General features: G+C 41.6%; 1 protein-coding gene across 3 annotated transcripts in view; it reads left to right on the top strand.

Annotated features, from left to right (window-relative positions):
* Nucleotides 1–17,070, top strand: part of DDX42 (DEAD-box helicase 42) — a 17,570-nt gene extending 500 nt beyond the window's left edge. For 2 of the 3 annotated variants that reach the window (XM_040536585.1, XM_040536584.1), the window contains exons 2-18: nucleotides 1,397–1,633; nucleotides 2,315–2,465; nucleotides 3,073–3,134; nucleotides 3,882–3,918; nucleotides 5,380–5,529; nucleotides 5,803–5,907; nucleotides 6,528–6,647; nucleotides 7,114–7,290; nucleotides 7,778–7,906; nucleotides 8,783–8,882; nucleotides 9,577–9,624; nucleotides 10,181–10,278; nucleotides 11,241–11,517; nucleotides 12,144–12,370; nucleotides 13,685–13,795; nucleotides 14,202–14,306; nucleotides 15,008–17,070. In XM_040536585.1, the coding sequence (XP_040392519.1) occupies nucleotides 1,413–1,633; nucleotides 2,315–2,465; nucleotides 3,073–3,134; nucleotides 3,882–3,918; nucleotides 5,380–5,529; nucleotides 5,803–5,907; nucleotides 6,528–6,647; nucleotides 7,114–7,290; nucleotides 7,778–7,906; nucleotides 8,783–8,882; nucleotides 9,577–9,624; nucleotides 10,181–10,278; nucleotides 11,241–11,517; nucleotides 12,144–12,370; nucleotides 13,685–13,795; nucleotides 14,202–14,306; nucleotides 15,008–15,721 (2,832 nt within the window). In that variant the 5' untranslated portion in view covers nucleotides 1,397–1,412 and the 3' untranslated portion in view covers nucleotides 15,722–17,070. Of the gene's footprint in view, nucleotides 1–103; nucleotides 725–815; nucleotides 919–1,396; nucleotides 1,634–2,314; nucleotides 2,466–3,072; nucleotides 3,135–3,881; nucleotides 3,919–5,379; nucleotides 5,530–5,802; nucleotides 5,908–6,527; nucleotides 6,648–7,113; nucleotides 7,291–7,777; nucleotides 7,907–8,782; nucleotides 8,883–9,576; nucleotides 9,625–10,180; nucleotides 10,279–11,240; nucleotides 11,518–12,143; nucleotides 12,371–13,684; nucleotides 13,796–14,201; nucleotides 14,307–15,007 lie in introns of those variants that run through there. The other variant, XM_040536586.1, reaches the window with a different exon arrangement.

The following is a 17,070-nucleotide window of genomic DNA, read 5'->3' as shown; positions in this document are numbered from 1 at the left end:
CCGTGAGGGGGACCCCGAAGCGCCGTGAGGGGAGCCCCGAGCCCGGGGAAGCCGTGAGGGGGCTCCGAGCCCCGCCGCTGCCTCCCCCCTCCCAGCGGCCTCAGAGCCTCGCAGGGGCCGTAGGGGCTCGTTCCGCGGCCCGTCACCGCTCCGTGGGCGAATTGACGCGGTTTGAGGGGGTTTAGGCACAAAACGGAACAAGGGAACGTTTCTTTTTTGGTCCTGGAGCGGTGGGGGGAAAGGGAGGCCGTTAAGTGTGTGAGGATGGATCCTTAGATACAGGCGTTGTCACTCAGAGGGATGCCTGCTGTGCTGTCGGCACCAGGGCTGTGAAATTCCCCCTTTTATCCGTTTCTTGTACGTTTTGGCCTCGTATCCGTGTCAGGTGTGAAAGCTGCACCGTGTGTCTGTGCAAGAGCAGCGTGTCACAGCCAGCCTCTGCCACAGAGAAAGGAAAAACGCTTCCCCAGAGCCTCCTCGTGAGCTCTAGGCTTGAGCCTTACCGAGCAAGCCCCAGGCTGGTAAACGTCCTGCACAGGGCGCAGCGGCAGCGCTTGCTCTGAGGTTATTTTGAAGTTGTTCCCCTTGCCAGTGAATTCTGATCTCGTTGGAGGGCTCTCGCTGAATGCAGGGATTCCTTCGATAAGTCTTGTAGCCATTGGGCTGTCAAATTACAAAACACTTGGAAGCAGTGGGGGTCGTGTTCTTTTTGGCAGCCTTAAAGGTATGACTTGACTGTGAAGATGAAATAATTAAATTACTTGGAATGAAAAGTGTAAATGTTAGTATATCAGTTCGGTCTTCATCTAACTTAGAAGGCTGGAATGGAGAACACGTATCGATGGCTAGAGACACTTGCTTGAGAAGAAGAGGGAGCTAACTTTTTGGCAGAAGTGGGTCTTGTCTCACGACGAAGTGGTGAGCTGTGTGCTGCTTTGGGCCTGTTTTTCTAGAAATGTCTGGATTGTAGCGTGGTATTTACAGAGCCATCAAACGCTCGGGGATGGGAAACGCTGTATGGGCATGCAGAAATATTTACTGAGCTGACTTTTCGTCTCTCGTTCCTCCTGCTGTGCCAGGTTCTGACTTTGGGTTTGTTTGTCTTACGTTGTAAAAATGTAAAATGTAAAACAAACAAGACCGTCAACATATGTTTAAGTAGGGTTTGAGGGATGTGATCTATTTTCGAAGACAACTTCTTTGATTTATTCTTTTTCCAAGTTGTGGATTCGCTCATACTTGCAAATCCTTTTTGGGAAACAGATCAAAATTTTGTGGTTATATTTCTCACGTCTCTTTATCATGAATAAAGGAACCTGCTTTCAAGAAAGATCACTATTGTTTATACCTGCCTAAAGCAGGAAGGACATTAATTTCTCTGTTCTGGTTTTAACAGGTGTATCGAGGGCATCATGAATTGGAATAAAGGTGGACCTGGTACAAAGAGAGGCTTTGGTTTTGGTGGATTTGCCATAACGCCTGGAAAGAAAGAGGAGCCTAAGCTTTCTCAACAGTCTCACAGTGCTTTTGGAACAGCCGGTTCTTCTGCTGCATTTGCGAAATCGGGACCTCCACAGCTGCCTTCTTTCTACAAAATTGGGTCAAAGCGAGCAAATTTCGATGAAGAGAACGCGTAAGTAGGGTTATTTCTTGTGTCTCTCTAGTTCTAGATTGTAGTGTTTTATACTTTTCAAGGTCAGGGGAAGTACCTGTGATGTTTGCGAGGTTCAGTTATTTAGAACAGCCTAATAAATACCCTAAATAAAATACCCTAACACTTCATGATGGTGTAGCAAAACCCTGGTGGCTTTACTGCCGTAGTATCAAAAATACTGAGCTGATTGCCTGCAGGAGCGCCCAGCCCTGCTCAGGGGTAGATGTTTGGTGTGTCCCTGGACTTATTTACCCTTTCTCTGTCTCAGCCCATCACCTATAAAACAAGAATAGCAAAGCTTCCTTGCCTTTAAATACATTTAGAAGACAGTGAGATCCTACAGGAGCTCTTGGAGAGCTCCCTTCCTCCTCTAGCTTTCCTTCTCCCTAAGAACATCCCTCAGCTGAGCCTCAGACCGTTCAAATCTCATGCTCTGGTACGACCGGGACTTTGCGTGAGGTGTTGTGTTCAGAGTTGGGGCCAGTTAGGATAAATTTGTGTGCCTTTCACAAGGAAAGCATTTTAGCGGCAGGTCCTGTATACGCACTGACTTTTATTATCCATCTCTGCATGGGAAACTTGACTCAGCTCGAAAACCGTGAAGGACGGTGTGCTGCTGTAGGCTCCGTCCTGACTGGGCCAACGTTTGTTTCTTTTCAGGTACTTTGAGGACGAAGAGGAAGATAACAGCAATGTCGACTTGCCATACATTCCAGCGGAGAATTCCCCCACTCGCCAGCAGTTTCATTCCAAATCGGCAGACTCTGACAGCGACGATGATCCTCTGGAGGCGTTCATGGCTGAAGTGGAGGCAAGACCCGGCTTGTGAAATGTTTATTAACTTCTGTGGCAGTGCTCCTCTCCGGTCAGGAGCAGCAAATGCCCCTCATGGCTTTGGCAGTTGCATTCGGAATGTCGCTTAGCTTTTGGTTTTTAGTTAAGACAGTATGTTAATTAGAACTTAAACGTGAATTAAATGGGGATGTAGCGGATATACTTTACAGTCGCTTAACTATTTAAGTGCTTTGGGTTTTCCAAGGCAATGCCACAAAGAGCTTTGTGTGTCTCTAAATACTAAGCTAACATTTTGTGTGTTTTTTCACAACCTGAATGGGAATGTTTTAGATTTATCAGCAGTTCCTTAGCTGTAATTCTGTAGTTAGCTGGATTCTATCACAGCATTTGCAAGAAGAATGCAGAGAATATATTTTTTTAACAACGCTGCCACAAAGTTACAATATATAGATTTCAAAGGAATTAGAATTTGTTTAATGTTAATAGGGCATGGAACAAGAAAAGGCTTAGTCCAGAAATGATCATCGCTGCAGCATGATGGTCTAGTTAGGAACAATTTTTCCTTTCCACATTTTATCATCTTTTTATGTTTTCTAACGTGCCACAATTTTATGACCTGCTAGGATCAAGCTGCTCGAGACATGAAGCGACTTGAAGATAAAGACAAGGAAAAAAAGAATGCTAAGTAAGTTCTCTCTTGTAATTCCCATTCCTACCTGTGTCTTGTATGGTGCTAAGAAAATTCTGATGTATTTTGATGTTCATTGTTCTGTAGATAATATGAAACAGTGCTGCTGCACCTGTAGTACTGGAGATACTGGAGGCTTTTCCAAACTTGAACTAGGTTTTAAGACATTCCCTGTAAAGCTGACACATTAGGTAGTGGGTGACAATTGGGATTACTAAATTTGGAGTTCAAGCAGTTTACATTTTTGCAGCTTGTCTATCTGTTTTGACCAAGGGAAATAGTTGTGCTTCTTGATATAAGTGTCAGAAACGTTGATAGAACTTGCATTGCATTGCATGGGGTTGATCAGATTATACATGGTCCTGAAACAGAACACCGGATCCAAATGACCACCTGGGGAAGTCCTGAACTGGATTTGCACTTCCTGGCTCATATTGCTCTTCACTTATGGGACATCTGGTAGCATCGAGAGCTTAGACCAGGATGATCTTTGATGTGGCTTCTACTGGGAAGACGGAATCCTAATCTTTCAGTCTCATTAATAGAAGTAAAATGAAGTCTTTGCAGGGTCGCTGTTATGGTTGGCACCAAATATGAAAAATCCATGGGTTGGGATTATGAATGTTACTGAGTTGTTAGCGTTGTATCTTCCGCAAAGTATCAGCACTAATCAAATCAAAGTGTGGAGCTGAGTATGTGGAACACTTGCAGGGAAGTTTTTTTTTTCTCCGCTTGTTTTTCCAGGGGTATTCGAGATGACATTGAAGAGGAAGATGACCAAGTGAGTTCTTATGCAGTCTTTCTATCTTCTTTTTTTGTTTTTTTATCTTCCCTCCCCAAATATGTATCTACTAGGTACAAATAAAACTCCAGTGTCATGCACAGTACCCGGACAATTCAGCAGGAAACTCTAGTGGTTACCCTGCTGTCTCCACCCTTCTAGGTGTTTCACCAAAAGAAAAAAAGAAAAGATTATTAGGAGACAATTTCTTTCTTTTTTTACCCTGTTTGAGACGATTTTTTTTTGTCAATTTGAATTTCAACTTCCTGTACTACAGGTTTTTCAGTATCCGAGGGTCTCATCAAATTTGAGATTAACTGAAGCAACTAATATGGAACAGCACTGAGAGGCTGTTGAAATTTCACTGCAAATAGCCTCCGCAGTTTGTCTGCTAAGGGCAAGAATCTGGCTTTTTGCTCTTAGTTTTCAGAGGAGCTCCAGTTCTGACTGATGATTGTAGGCATCGCCATAATGGAATATTAAGCAAAGAGGAAAGGCTTAATTTCAGAATGTCTCTCTACCAGATTATAATTAAGAATTATCGTGGTACTTGTAGTAAAGCAGAGCATGGAAAGGTTCTCTGGCCTGTAGGGCTTTGCTTCCAGTTTGGTGAGTGTAGCCATGCTAAAGTCTGAGCACAGCTACCTTACGCTTGCAGACAGTTGTTCAGAAAGTATATTGCATGCATATCTAAATGACTGAGCAATAATTGGCCATGTGAATGGAAAAAAACCAGATGGGTATACACATTTCTTTGAAATTGAACCTTGCTTTAAAAATCTTGTCTTAAATCTTTGCTTAAAAATCAATTGAGACTGGCGTTTCTGCATGAGAATGTCGTGATGTGCCAGTGAGACCTAAATGGGATTCTGTGAGATGCATACTTCCTTGTGAGCTGTAAGGATAGCATGTGACAGTGATTTCTAACTTGGGCTTGTGTTGAAGGACTCTTGAAATAGTTTCTTTCCCATTTGCTGTTGACTTTTCATTTCTTGAGTGTAGTTAGAAGTGGAGAAACTATCTTTGGCATAGTTTGCTTAACAAAAAAAAGAACAGCATATGCTTAGTAACATTGTGTTCTGTGTTTAAAAACCTGCAGTGTTTGTATTGTGTTTGTGTGGAAATAAGAATAGAATTTTATATTGTTAAAGCATTACAAGTCTTGATGGAAGGATTTCTTAAGCAGATCTGTAAGAGGAAAAGTTTATGTTTTGTTTTTTTTTTTTAAAAAGCATTTGTGGTCTACCTGAACATTGTAGTTGTTTTCTTCATGTCTTCTTACTGTCCTTTCTCTGGGCATAACTGTTGGTATTTGTTAGAAGAACCAGTTCTAGTGAACATTCTGTTTCTCAATGCTGTGTGTGAAAGCAAACCACCACCTAGCTTTGTACATCATTAAACAAATGTGGTACTATTTTTGCATCCTATTGTATACAATTTTACTGATATGTTTTGCTGCAGGAAGCTTATTTTCGCTACATGGCTGAAAACCCTACTGCTGGTGTGGTACAAGAAGAGGAAGAGGATAACCTCGAGTATGACAGTGATGGGAACCCAATTGCACCGTCCAAAAAAATCATTGATCCCCTTCCACCTATTGACCATTCAGAGGTAGGAAGCTTATTCTATTCTATTCTTTCTGAGGGACTGTAGAAAGAGGAGCTAGGAAGTAGATTGAAATATGCTTCCTTCCCTGTGAATCAGTGTTGTAATATTTCACTGCTGTGCCACTTGAGTCATACTCTGAAGATCCTTAAAATTGCTCCCTATTAAGTTAACGTTATCACAGACAGCTAAGAACTTTTTTCTGAAAACTTTCCCTCCAAAATTAGATGTACAGAGAGAATCTTGAGTCTTGGACTAACTGAGTAATTACCCTTGCAGATTGAATATCCACCTTTTGAGAAAAATTTCTATGATGAGCATGAGGAGATCACCAGTCTCACCCCACAGCAAGTGGTGGAGTTACGTCATAAGCTAAATCTCCGGGTAAGCAGGTCACAGAACTATCTTTGTCGTTTTTTTTTTTTCTCTCATTCTTTCTAACTGCCTTAGTAGTTTTAATGAAAATTTTGGCAGGGAATTCCATGTTTTGAATACCAAGCCTCTTGGACACCTTCAATGACTTTGGTTTAAAGGAGGTTGATTTTCCTCAGCAGTTTTTAAAGTCATCTCTGGGCTTTTCAAATTGGGCACCCAAAATTGCCAGTTGTACTAAAGTTGCAATTGTACTAAAGAACCACAGAGCTAAGAATTGAAACTGGAAATCCTATATGCAAGAATTATTTCTTTTGCCATTTGAGACATGTTAGTGTGGTGACTTCCTGTGAAGGGAACTATTTGGGGGAGGAAGGAGATAAATTTTACAGGGAAGTAGGTACGATTTTTAGTAGCTTGTGTTGATTGACAACTTATGTAATTTTTTTTTTATATCTGAAAGACCTAGTTACACAGCACATATGGAGTTTGCACTGAGTTATACTTAGGTCTGTTAAAAAAAATAAAAAGCAGTTTTCTGAGGTAGAAATAGCTTTGGTCATTTTTTTTATAGATTTCTTTGGTTTTCTCTTACTGCTTTCCATGAACGAAGATATGTTTTTATTTCTAAGGTCTCCGGTGCTGCTCCTCCAAGACCTGGCAGTAGCTTTGCTCATTTTGGATTTGATGAGCAACTTATGCATCAAATTAGGAAATCTGAGTATACCCAGCCCACTCCTATACAGTGCCAGGTGAGTGTTGTTACTCTCTTACATCTAAATGCAGCTAACAGAATGCACGCAGAGGTCCCTGGTGTGTATGAGGGCATATACAATTCTAGTTTCCTATATAGAGCTGTCACAGAGAAGAATAATTTGGATTTTTCTAGGTAAATAGCTTTGTTATTTTTCTTGATTTTAGCATTCTTACAGCTGGACAGGATGCATTTATGGCCATGTAAATATATCCTGGGGATGTTGTACTGTGCCCAAACACTGACTTCATATAGAACACTAACATAATACTGCAATTACTTCCAGCCCTTAAACCAAACTAACTCAAATCTGACTTGGCAATAAAACTGTGTATGTATCTATGTATGCTGCTCTGAGTCCCCTGCAACATGCCTTCCTTTTTTATCTGGGTTTTCATTTAATATCTAGGACAGTAACATGCTAAGTTGGGCATAATATGGGTTTAGAATCTCCTTATTTTTAGGGTGTTCCAGTTGCACTAAGTGGCAGAGATATGATTGGGATAGCTAAGACTGGAAGTGGAAAAACAGCAGCCTTCATCTGGCCAATGTTGATTCACATCATGGATCAAAAGGAGCTTGAACCAGGGGACGGTCCCATTGCAGTGATTGTATGCCCAACCAGAGAGCTTTGCCAACAGGTAGGTGTCTAGAAAATGTGTGTACCATACAGTGTTCCTGCAGAAAGAAGGCAAAATTCTGTGCAGAAGTTACCAGAAAACTTCAGCAACCTATTTGAAAAAATTGCTCTGCACCTGCCTCCATTGTAAGTTCACAATCCTCACACTAATTTTAGTCTAAGGATCATGACAAACTTTAACTTGTTACTTTTACACAGTTCTCCCATGTTATTCTTAAGTATTGGGAGTACTGTGGATCCATTGCCACAAATTGTATGTATAAAAGAATAGCTTAAATTGCAGTTGAATGCCTAAATAGCTTTCCCAGATAAGTGAATGGAAGTTATCCACAAGTATTGGAGCATTCAGTCCTGAGGATTTCTGAATAATTTAATTAAGCTGATAACTGAAAAGTGGATTTCAGGAGCTGGGCTCCATTGCCAAGGTAAGTGTATCTTCTCAAATCCTTCTAACCTGAACTGAGATGTGTTCTGTTTAAAATTCTCAGATCCATTCTGAATGTAAGCGCTTTGGTAAGGCGTATAATCTGCGCTCCGTAGCTGTGTATGGAGGAGGAAGCATGTGGGAACAAGCCAAAGCCCTCCAGGAGGGGGCAGAGATAGTTGTTTGTACACCGGTAAGTGCCTGTCTGCACACAGTACATGTTTTGTTGTGTAACTGAAGCTGAGGCAGATCTCTCAGTATCATTGGTGATGTAGATTTTGTTCTCTGATCGCTGAAATCCAGGTTCTTCGCAGGTTATCAGATGTTAAAGACAAATAAACTGGGATTATTCCTGTCTCAAGAGAAATTGAAAGAGATTAGGTATGATCTTCCAACAGAAGACATAGTAGCAAGCAAGACCTGCTTGAATCAGTGTCAGTTGTGTGCAACACCAGCTTCTGATTGCTGAGTCTTAGATTTGTGAGGACAATTCCCAGAATGTCTTGAACTTGAGTGACATCTTCCTGAATCAGTGTAGAGCCTGTAGCAGTTATATTTAAAGGCTGAGACATTGACTGGATGTTGATGCTGAGCCAGTGATTTAAATGAGCGCTATTCTCAACTGATTTTTGCTTACTGCAAAAACTAGTTACAAATTTGAGCAAAACTGAGCAAGTAATGGTTGGAGGAAGTTTTATTGTGGCTATTTATTGGGATACTGGGCAAAAAAAGCGAAGTGTGAAGAACTCCTGCACCAACAATTTTGGAATTAAATAGTTCACAGTTAAAGTTAAGTCAGGATGAAGCATGGGCAATTTTAGGGTCTCAGCACTGTTATCCTTCAAAAACTAGTCATAAAATTGATCTTGTCAAGTATACTTCATGAGAGATTTAGGAATCTGTTTCTATGACTTGAATATTAACACTTATTTCCAGACTGAAGCCCTGACATGTTTTTGTTCTATGTCTCTGGTAAGTGAGGATAAAAAGCAGTTAGGTGATTGAAGGTTGTATATATTTTTATTTTTTTTAAATGCTTTTAAAAAAATGGCGCTTTTTTTCTCCACAGGGTCGTTTGATTGACCATGTGAAAAAGAAAGCTACAAACCTTCAAAGAGTCACTTACCTTGTGTTTGATGAAGCAGACAGAATGTTTGATATGGGTTTTGGTATGTGCTGACCAAAGGTCACCGTTTTGGAAAGCGGCAGTGTGTGATTCCCAGCTTAATATGACTGTTTTTAGCTCCAGTAGCTTCCTATACTTAATGCATTATGGAAATGTTTTCTATACAAAGCTCATATTTAAAGGTCTATTATCTGTTGGTATAAAGAGATTAGCAAAGCCCTGTTGATGAACAAATTCCCAAAAGCCTGATTTTCATCTTAGAATTGGTGAATAACTTTTGGGCAAGTCGCTTCTGTGCTTTGATTCTGTGTGTACAAACTAGTGGTGTTAGAAGAACTTTCTGCTTTTTTGGATCAGGTTTAGTCATTCGGATCTATATGACTTCGAATATGTGCCCAGGAATCATGGGACACAATAAAAATTTGGCGGTGCTATGATACCCCGATGTGAGAGACACTTGTGAGATGTACAGAGTGTGCACAGATTCAGCTAGGATCTTTGCTTAAAGGAACTTTTGATGAAGTTCAAGGAACCTTAAGAAAGTTCCGTAAGGAAATTTCAATGAACTTTCGTTGTGCAGCAAAGAGCACCAGGAAGTCCCAGTAAAATTAAATATCAAGGGAGAGGCACTCATTGATTCTGTGGTTATTTGTTAAAGCAGTCCAGTTGTGTTTCTGAGTTAGTCCACTACCTAATGAGCATACAGTGTTCATTAGAGCATTTTCTCTCTTTTCCAGAATATCAGGTCAGATCAATTGCAAGCCACGTACGTCCTGACAGACAGAGTAAGTATAAGCAAGTTTCAAAATACACTACTGGGAGATGAAGGAGGCTATATGGTGGGCTGCCAGTTAAGAATCTGAAGCAGAGCTTGGATTTCTTGTTCTTGACACAGCCGTGCAGTGAGACTTCCGCAGGACTCCGGTGGTGTTATTCTCTGTGGGGGCTGGTGGGAGGGATTGCTTGTGAAGTGTGAGCATTTAACCAGGCTGTTCATCACTCTGTAATCCCTCCACAGACTTTACTCGGAGAAAAGATGATTAGCTGAATTAATATTCATATGCTTTGAGACTCTGTGTTCTAAAGTGGCAGAAAAGAAGGCTCACAGCAGTGCCACCTATTATTCATATCCTATTTCAAATACCATGAAACATATTTCTGCTTTGAGATATTCTAATAGTCACTGCGATTGGTAATTTTCATTAGAACCGCTAAAACAGACTGTAGCTTTAGATCCCTGACATACAGTACAGTCGTACAGGTTCACAATATCTGTGCAGTGTTCTCATAATTCTGAAAAAAGATTTTTCATGAAGCTCAAATACTGTTTTTTTCTTTCAGCCCTCTTGTTCAGTGCCACTTTCCGTAAAAAGATTGAGAAATTGGCCCGAGATATTCTGATTGACCCAATTCGAGTTGTGCAGGGAGACATTGGAGAGGTAATTCCACCTTACTTCTGATACAGTCATAGAAATGAATCGTTCTGTTGTCTGAAATTTATGTTAAACTGCAGTATTCATCACATATATTTAAGAGTCAATATCTTGTGTTTAAAAAAAAATGTTTTGGAGTTTTGTTTTTGTTTTATTTTATTTTATTGAGCTTTCTGCCAGGAAATAATCTTGTAGTGATGGGAGGGTTTCATCTAGGAGTGAAACAACATTTAAGGCAGTGATTGATTTGTTTATTAGGCTGAATCAATAGGTGTATCCTTTTGCTTTGTCTCAAAAATATAAATATGGCGATTACAGCTTTTGCAATGGAGGATTTGCAACTTAGGCTGTAATGCCTCTCAGCTGGTTTATGTGGGAATGTTGATCTGTACTTGCTTGACAGTAGCAGGTGAACTATCAGCATGCTTTGGTAATAAGTCAATGAAGTGGGCAGATGTACGCTTGCTGTGAAGAAACTTTGCACAGAATATATGCAAACTGTTGAGAAGTTTCACAATCTGCCTTCAGAACATTCTTCTTTCAACCAGTTCCCTGCATTTTTATTTTTTTTAATCAGGATTGTGAGGTATCCCTTAATAACAAAAAATGAACGGCTACCTGCGGCCTTTCCTTTCTAGGAGACTCTTTCTTCTAAACTTTGCTTAAGGAAAAAAGCAGCTGTCCTTGCTCAGTCAGTTTCTGTTTGTGTCAAAGGCTGCAGTTTGCCTCTCAGATTTATCAGAGTAGCTTGCTTAACCCCTGCCTTTTCTGTGTAGTGAAGATAAAGCGGTCAGCAATTAGTCAAGCAGGGGATAACTGAAACCTCGTTCAGAGGAGGATGTCAGTCCCCTGCTTCTGTACATTTTATTCTCACACTTAGTTTAAATTCCTGATTTTATTCTGCTGTGTTTGTTTGCAATAGTGCCTTTCATGTACTGCATTGTGGCTTGTCTTATTTCTCTCCTCAGGCAAATGAAGATGTTACTCAAATTGTGGAGATTTTCCCTTCTGGCCCTAGCAAATGGAACTGGCTGACTCGACGCCTTGTGGAGTTCACATCTTCTGGGAGCGTTCTCCTGTTTGTCACCAAGAAGGCAAATGCAGAAGAGCTGGCTAATAACCTCAAGCAGGAGGATCATAATCTAGGGCTGCTTCATGGTGACATGGACCAGAGTGAGAGGAATAAAGTAATTTCAGAATTTAAGAAAAAAGGGATCCCAATACTGGTGGCTACTGATGTAGCAGGTATGTGGCTTTTTAAGAAACAGCAGCACGTACAAGTTGTGGATATCAGCAGAAAGGTTAATGCACTTCAGTGGAAAGCAACAAGGTTGGCTTCTACACCTGCTGGACACAGTTTTCCAGATGTTTTTCAGAAGTAGTGTTAGCAAAGGATTACATTTTTAAAGTCTATAGTGATATTTGAGTTACAGTGACAGGTATATTATTTAATACACAAAAAGAAAATAAACTGTTTCTTAAGGATGTAGTTGCTATTCATCAGTCAGCTGACAGATTATGCATGCTTATATGAGGAGGAGATGGATGCACTTGAAGCCTTCTCTAGAAAACCTTTCGTACCCAGATGTTTAGCTGAACAAAGAATGGATTTCAATGTATCTTTCTCACTTGAAATAAACGCCATTTGAAGAGAGATCTTCCATCTCCAGTGCTGTGAACTTGGAGATGAGCGATATTGCTGTACCTAAGATAGCAAAGAGTCGTAGTGTATGAAGGGTGTCTTAACAGGGATCTTTTCCTGTGAAAACTCCTTTCCTATGCTGGAGCAGAATGATGTGCTGGTATGAACGGGATTGCTTTGAGTTCCTTCAGACCAATCCCACTTACCACTGTATTGCTCTTTGTTACAGCTCGTGGGTTAGATATTCCTTCCATTAAGACTGTGATCAATTACGATGTGGCTCGGGACATAGACACGCACACCCACAGAATTGGTCGCACTGGCAGAGCAGGCGAGAAGGGAGTTGCCTACACTCTGTTGACTCCCAAAGACAGTAACTTCGCTGGTGATCTCGTCCGAAATCTGGAAGGTGCTAATCAGCATGTTTCCAAAGAGCTGTTGGATCTAGCAATGCAGGTACAAAGCAAAACTTTTTGAGTAGAGGAAGGTTACTTTCATGAGTAGCACAGTGAGCAAATAAGGAGTTCAGTCTTGTTTCTGGCTCCATCATATATTCTCAGTGACCTTTTGGGAACCTGTATTGTTTTTAAGTAGGCTTTCTAGTGTTTTTTTGTTATGGCCTTTGAAAGAATGCAGAAGACATGATGATGATTTGGGACTGCAACATGTAATCTATTCAGGGGTAAAACATTGCCTAGGAAGTTAGGAACTATAACCTGCCTGATGTCAGCAGAGCACTCCAACTCTGGTATCTCCTTACCATCAGATTTTTGATACGCATTAATAGCAGGTACCTAGAAGATGCAGCTTAGTTGTAAGCTGAACTAGAAGCTGATTACAGGAACTTTCACTTTGTGAACTGGTTGTGGCTTGATCGTTTTACCTGCTTGGCAGTGCTGTCTGGCAGGCTTACTATATATAGGTCTGATGGATTGCTCAAACAATTGTGTTTATGCCGCTGTACTTGTCAGCTCATTAAGTTCTTGTCTTTTGCTGCCTTTGTAGCTGCAAAGGAGCAAAAGCTTTTTGGTAATTTCCAATTTCAGGTATGGATTAGCATGCTTGTGACTTCACCCAGCAGCTTAGACACTAGCTGTTAGAAGTAAATATTTTTTCTGATGTACAGAGGCAGCATTTTCACAAGTGACAGAGTTTGTGAGGCACAGCTCCAAGGCTGTGTATGAGAGGAGAGAACAGAAGCTGAATGGCTTGGCTTACTGGCTTCTTCAGGTTTGAACAAACTACAGGATATAAGGAGAGGTGCAGCTAACCATTATCTAAAAACCTAGTAACAGGAGGTCTGGTTGGACTGCCCTTTCCTAGCCACTGCTCGTTGCAGTAAGTTTTGCTGACAAAACTTCATTTCTTCGTAGCCAGGCAATGGACTAAATCAATAAAACCCAAACATGAGCAAATTCAGAGCTCTCAAGCGAATGGCATTAGAGATTGCACTTATTCCTGGGTTTATTAGAATACAACCCCCCAAAACTTTAGCATGTCCGAGAGCTCAGGACATAAAATCAGTTATCATAAGGAGCATTTGTAGGAAAAGCTTCAGACCCACATGACAGGACTGTCTCCAACTTAATTATAAAGCAGTGTAGTCTGAAGTGTCCCATCCCCTTGCAACAGCTGTGTTGTGGATTGGGAGACTGTTTTTGTTTTGTTTTTTTGAAATGAGCAAAATCCTTCTTTTCTGAGCCTCATTACCAGTGTTTACCAGTCTTCTCATTCCCTGTGTTGAAAAGCATTTGGTTTTCTTTTGGACAGAACCCATGGTTCCGGAAATCCCGTTTCAAAGGAGGAAAAGGCAAGAAGCTGAACATTGGTGGTGGTGGCTTAGGATATCGTGAGCGTCCTGGTCTGGGATCAGAAAGTTCTGTAAGTAGAGATGCTGAAGAAGTTCTTTACAGGTTCTTGGAACTTTTAAACTCAGGATTGACCAGCTTGTAGCTTGCTCTTTTTTTTTTTTTTTTTTTTGCAAACTATCTGATTTCACCTTGGTTTTATCATCTGATTGCACTTTGGTTTTGCTTGTACTGTAGGGAGCTGGGAAATGTGGTTATACTGCTGAATAGTGAGTTGCTTAGAGCTCCTGCACCTTTACCTTTCTGTCATCCTCAAGATCATGAGCCAAACTGTGCTACTGCTCAGTGCTCCCGGAGGTTTGTGGTCCTTAGTGAGCATTTTCCCTGAGTGCAGAGGGAAGATAGGTTTGGAGAAGTGTTGAATTGAAAGTGTCTGAGTTGGATAAATCTCTGCAGTTGTCCTTTGTCTTTCTGCTTAGGACCGTGGAAACAACAACAACAGTGTGATGAGCAACTATGAAGCATATAAGCCATCCTCTGGGGCAATGGGCGACAGACTTACAGCAATGAAAGCAGCTTTTCAGGTTGGTTCGGTCACTTGTATCCCAAGTTCCAACTCAGGCACTTGTATCCCAAGTTCTACCTCAAGGGAAAAGGAAATAGCGTGGAAAAATTTTACTACTGATGGTTCAAAATGTTTTTTGTTTCCTCCCTCAAGAGTGCAGAAATCCTGCTGACTTCAGGGGAGTTAAGTTTGGTAGTTGCAGCCATGTCTCATCCAACTGGAGCACTCAATGTTGCAGTCCAAAGTGGAAGAATAGCATGCAGGCTGGACTGAACATAGCTGCACAACATGAATGTGCCAAACTTATTTTGTTTTCTGTGCCAAACTTATTTTGTTTTCTGCTGCCTATTTGCTCTTTTTCCCTTTTGGATTCTGCTCCTAGGCTTGATCCTACTTAAGTTGCTTAGCAGCAATAGTGTAATTGCAGACAAAAGAAGCAGGGAACAGAGAAACCCTTTCTTTTGAGTGTGAAAATTAACCCCACAGCATAGGAGTTCCGTTGTTTCTGTGGTCTGGTAGCAGATGTCCGTTACTAATTCTGTGTTCATAAGCACGGCAGGAATGTAATCGCTCCAAGACTGACTTTTTATAGGAACCCTTTTTACTAGGGGTTCCCCAGAGTTCAAGACGGGCTTGTGTATGCATGATGACTGTGTGTTTTGTGGTGCAGTGTAGAGGCAAACGTGCTCTCTTTTTTTTTCTTTCCGTCTCTTCTGGCAGTCTCAGTATAAGAGCCACTTTGTTGCTGCAAGCTTAAATAATCAAAAGACTGGAAGCTCTGCTGCGGGTGCTAGTGGCTGGACTAGTGCTGGGAGCTTGAACTCAGTACCAACAAGTTCAGCACAGCAAAATTCTGCAAATCCTGACAGCCCGATTGCAGCTGCCGCAGCAGCAAAGGGTGTTCCAGGTTTCACCAGCACCGGGAATCTGAGTAGCGTTCCCACCTTCCCAAGCGTCGGAGTACAGGGCTACAACAACACCACGACTGCCAGCGCTAATAATCGAGAAGGCATCGGCAGCTCCAGCACCGGCGTCGCTCCTGCTGGTGGTGGCGGCGGCGGTGGCACTGTCAGAGAACGATACAACGACAACAGGAACAGTCGGCACAATGAGGTCCCACGCCGGGGAGAGGGCGGCGGCGGTCGCTACAACGACGTGCAGCGCCACGGGGAAGGAGGTGGCCGCCACAGTGACGCTTACCGGCACGGAGAGGGCCGGCACAGCGACAACCATCGCCACGGTGAAAGCCGGCATTTCGCTGACGTGAGCAGTGGCAATCGCAATAATGGTGAGAGCAGGAATATCGGCGAGGGTAGGAACAACGAGAACAGGAATGGTGAGAACAGGAAGGATGCCAACAGCCGGGACAACAAGACAGATGGTTTTGCTGTCCCAGAGCCCCCAAAACGTAAGAAGAGTCGATGGGACAGTTAAAGGCTGGTGCTTCACAGCCTGGTGGAATCTGTGCAGGTAGTGTTGTCTTTTTCCAGAGGATTTCTTGGGTTTTTTGGTAACTGGTTGTTGAGCAGCTGGGGGAGGAGAAGGAAACCATGTGAACTCCCCGTGGAAGTCTGCACCGGTACATCTGCGGACAGATTCAATCTAATGATGTGTAAATGCAATGCTTAGTCAAAGAGAAATCATTTTGATAAAGCTCCCTGGGTTCTGCTTTTAAACATTCAGTGCTCAAGTGACTCTGCTGGATTTAAACAGATCTTCTTGACAAGAAAGAAGCTGTTTCATGTCCTTGGAACGTTAAGAAACTGTTGAAGGTAGTCTTTTCTTAACCAGCATTCACACTTAAAAAAAAAAAAAAAAGAAACACAACAAAAAAAAAGTTCATCTGGAGATGCTCAGGACCCACCTGTTTAACTTTAATCTTTCAGCAATTTGTTCAGTATGGTGAGTTCTTCTCCAGTCTCTTCTTTTCCCATATTCTTCTATCCCCAAATAATTTGGCCTCCAGATTGGCCCGTCTGTCTCTCCTCATCAATTAAGAATGTATTAATTTACATTGCTGAAGGGGGGATGGAGCAAGTTGATTTTTCTTTAATTTCTTACGAAGCTGTTCAAGGGATCCTTCTCCAGCCCAGTTAACCACGACATCACACACAGTGAAGGATGAACTCCCTGGTTTTTTTTTGTGGTCAGTACACCAATCCCATTGCCCCAGGTATTTTTCTTTTCTTGTAAAAACAAAAAACAAAACAAAACAAAAAAACACAAAACTCTTCTTTCCTAATAACCTTCATTTTGGTGGAAGCCTGCATAGCAAACGTGTCTCTCTGCTGTGCCTATGCACCCTCTGTTCTGAGAGGGCTGATTGCTTTCTTCAAAGTAAAAACAAAAAAGGGAAACAAAATGTAGATATGCCACAGCAATTAAAGGCTGGCACCTCCCCCTCATGAAGTGAAGCTAAATGAAGAGGCTTCATTCAGAAATTCAGGGACCTGCTGCTCAGAAGCCTTTAGGGAGAACCTGAAAAGCAATTGAAGGAGTGGAACAGCTCAAATATCGCCCCATATTGGACACATGTAGTTAAAACTGTAAAATCTTGCTTGACTGTTTTTAACTCATTGTGTGTATTACCTGTTTTTTAACTTTTTTTTTTTTGCACCGTAAAGGTAAGGAAGAACTCTTTTGTTGAAACATGTCAGCACCCACCTCTGTCTTGTTTCTACTGAGAGAAGTATCAGAAACTGTCAGTTTTTTGTGACATTGTGATGTTTTCTTTATCAGCTGTGCATTTACTTTCTGCTTGCTCTAGTAAATGTTTTATTACT

This window comes from Cygnus olor, chromosome 25 (assembly GCF_009769625.2).
Source record: "Cygnus olor isolate bCygOlo1 chromosome 25, bCygOlo1.pri.v2, whole genome shotgun sequence".
Classification (NCBI taxonomy): domain Eukaryota; kingdom Metazoa; phylum Chordata; class Aves; order Anseriformes; family Anatidae; genus Cygnus; species Cygnus olor.
Note: the sequence above shows the minus strand (reverse complement) of the source record. Positions and strands in the feature narration are given on the sequence as shown.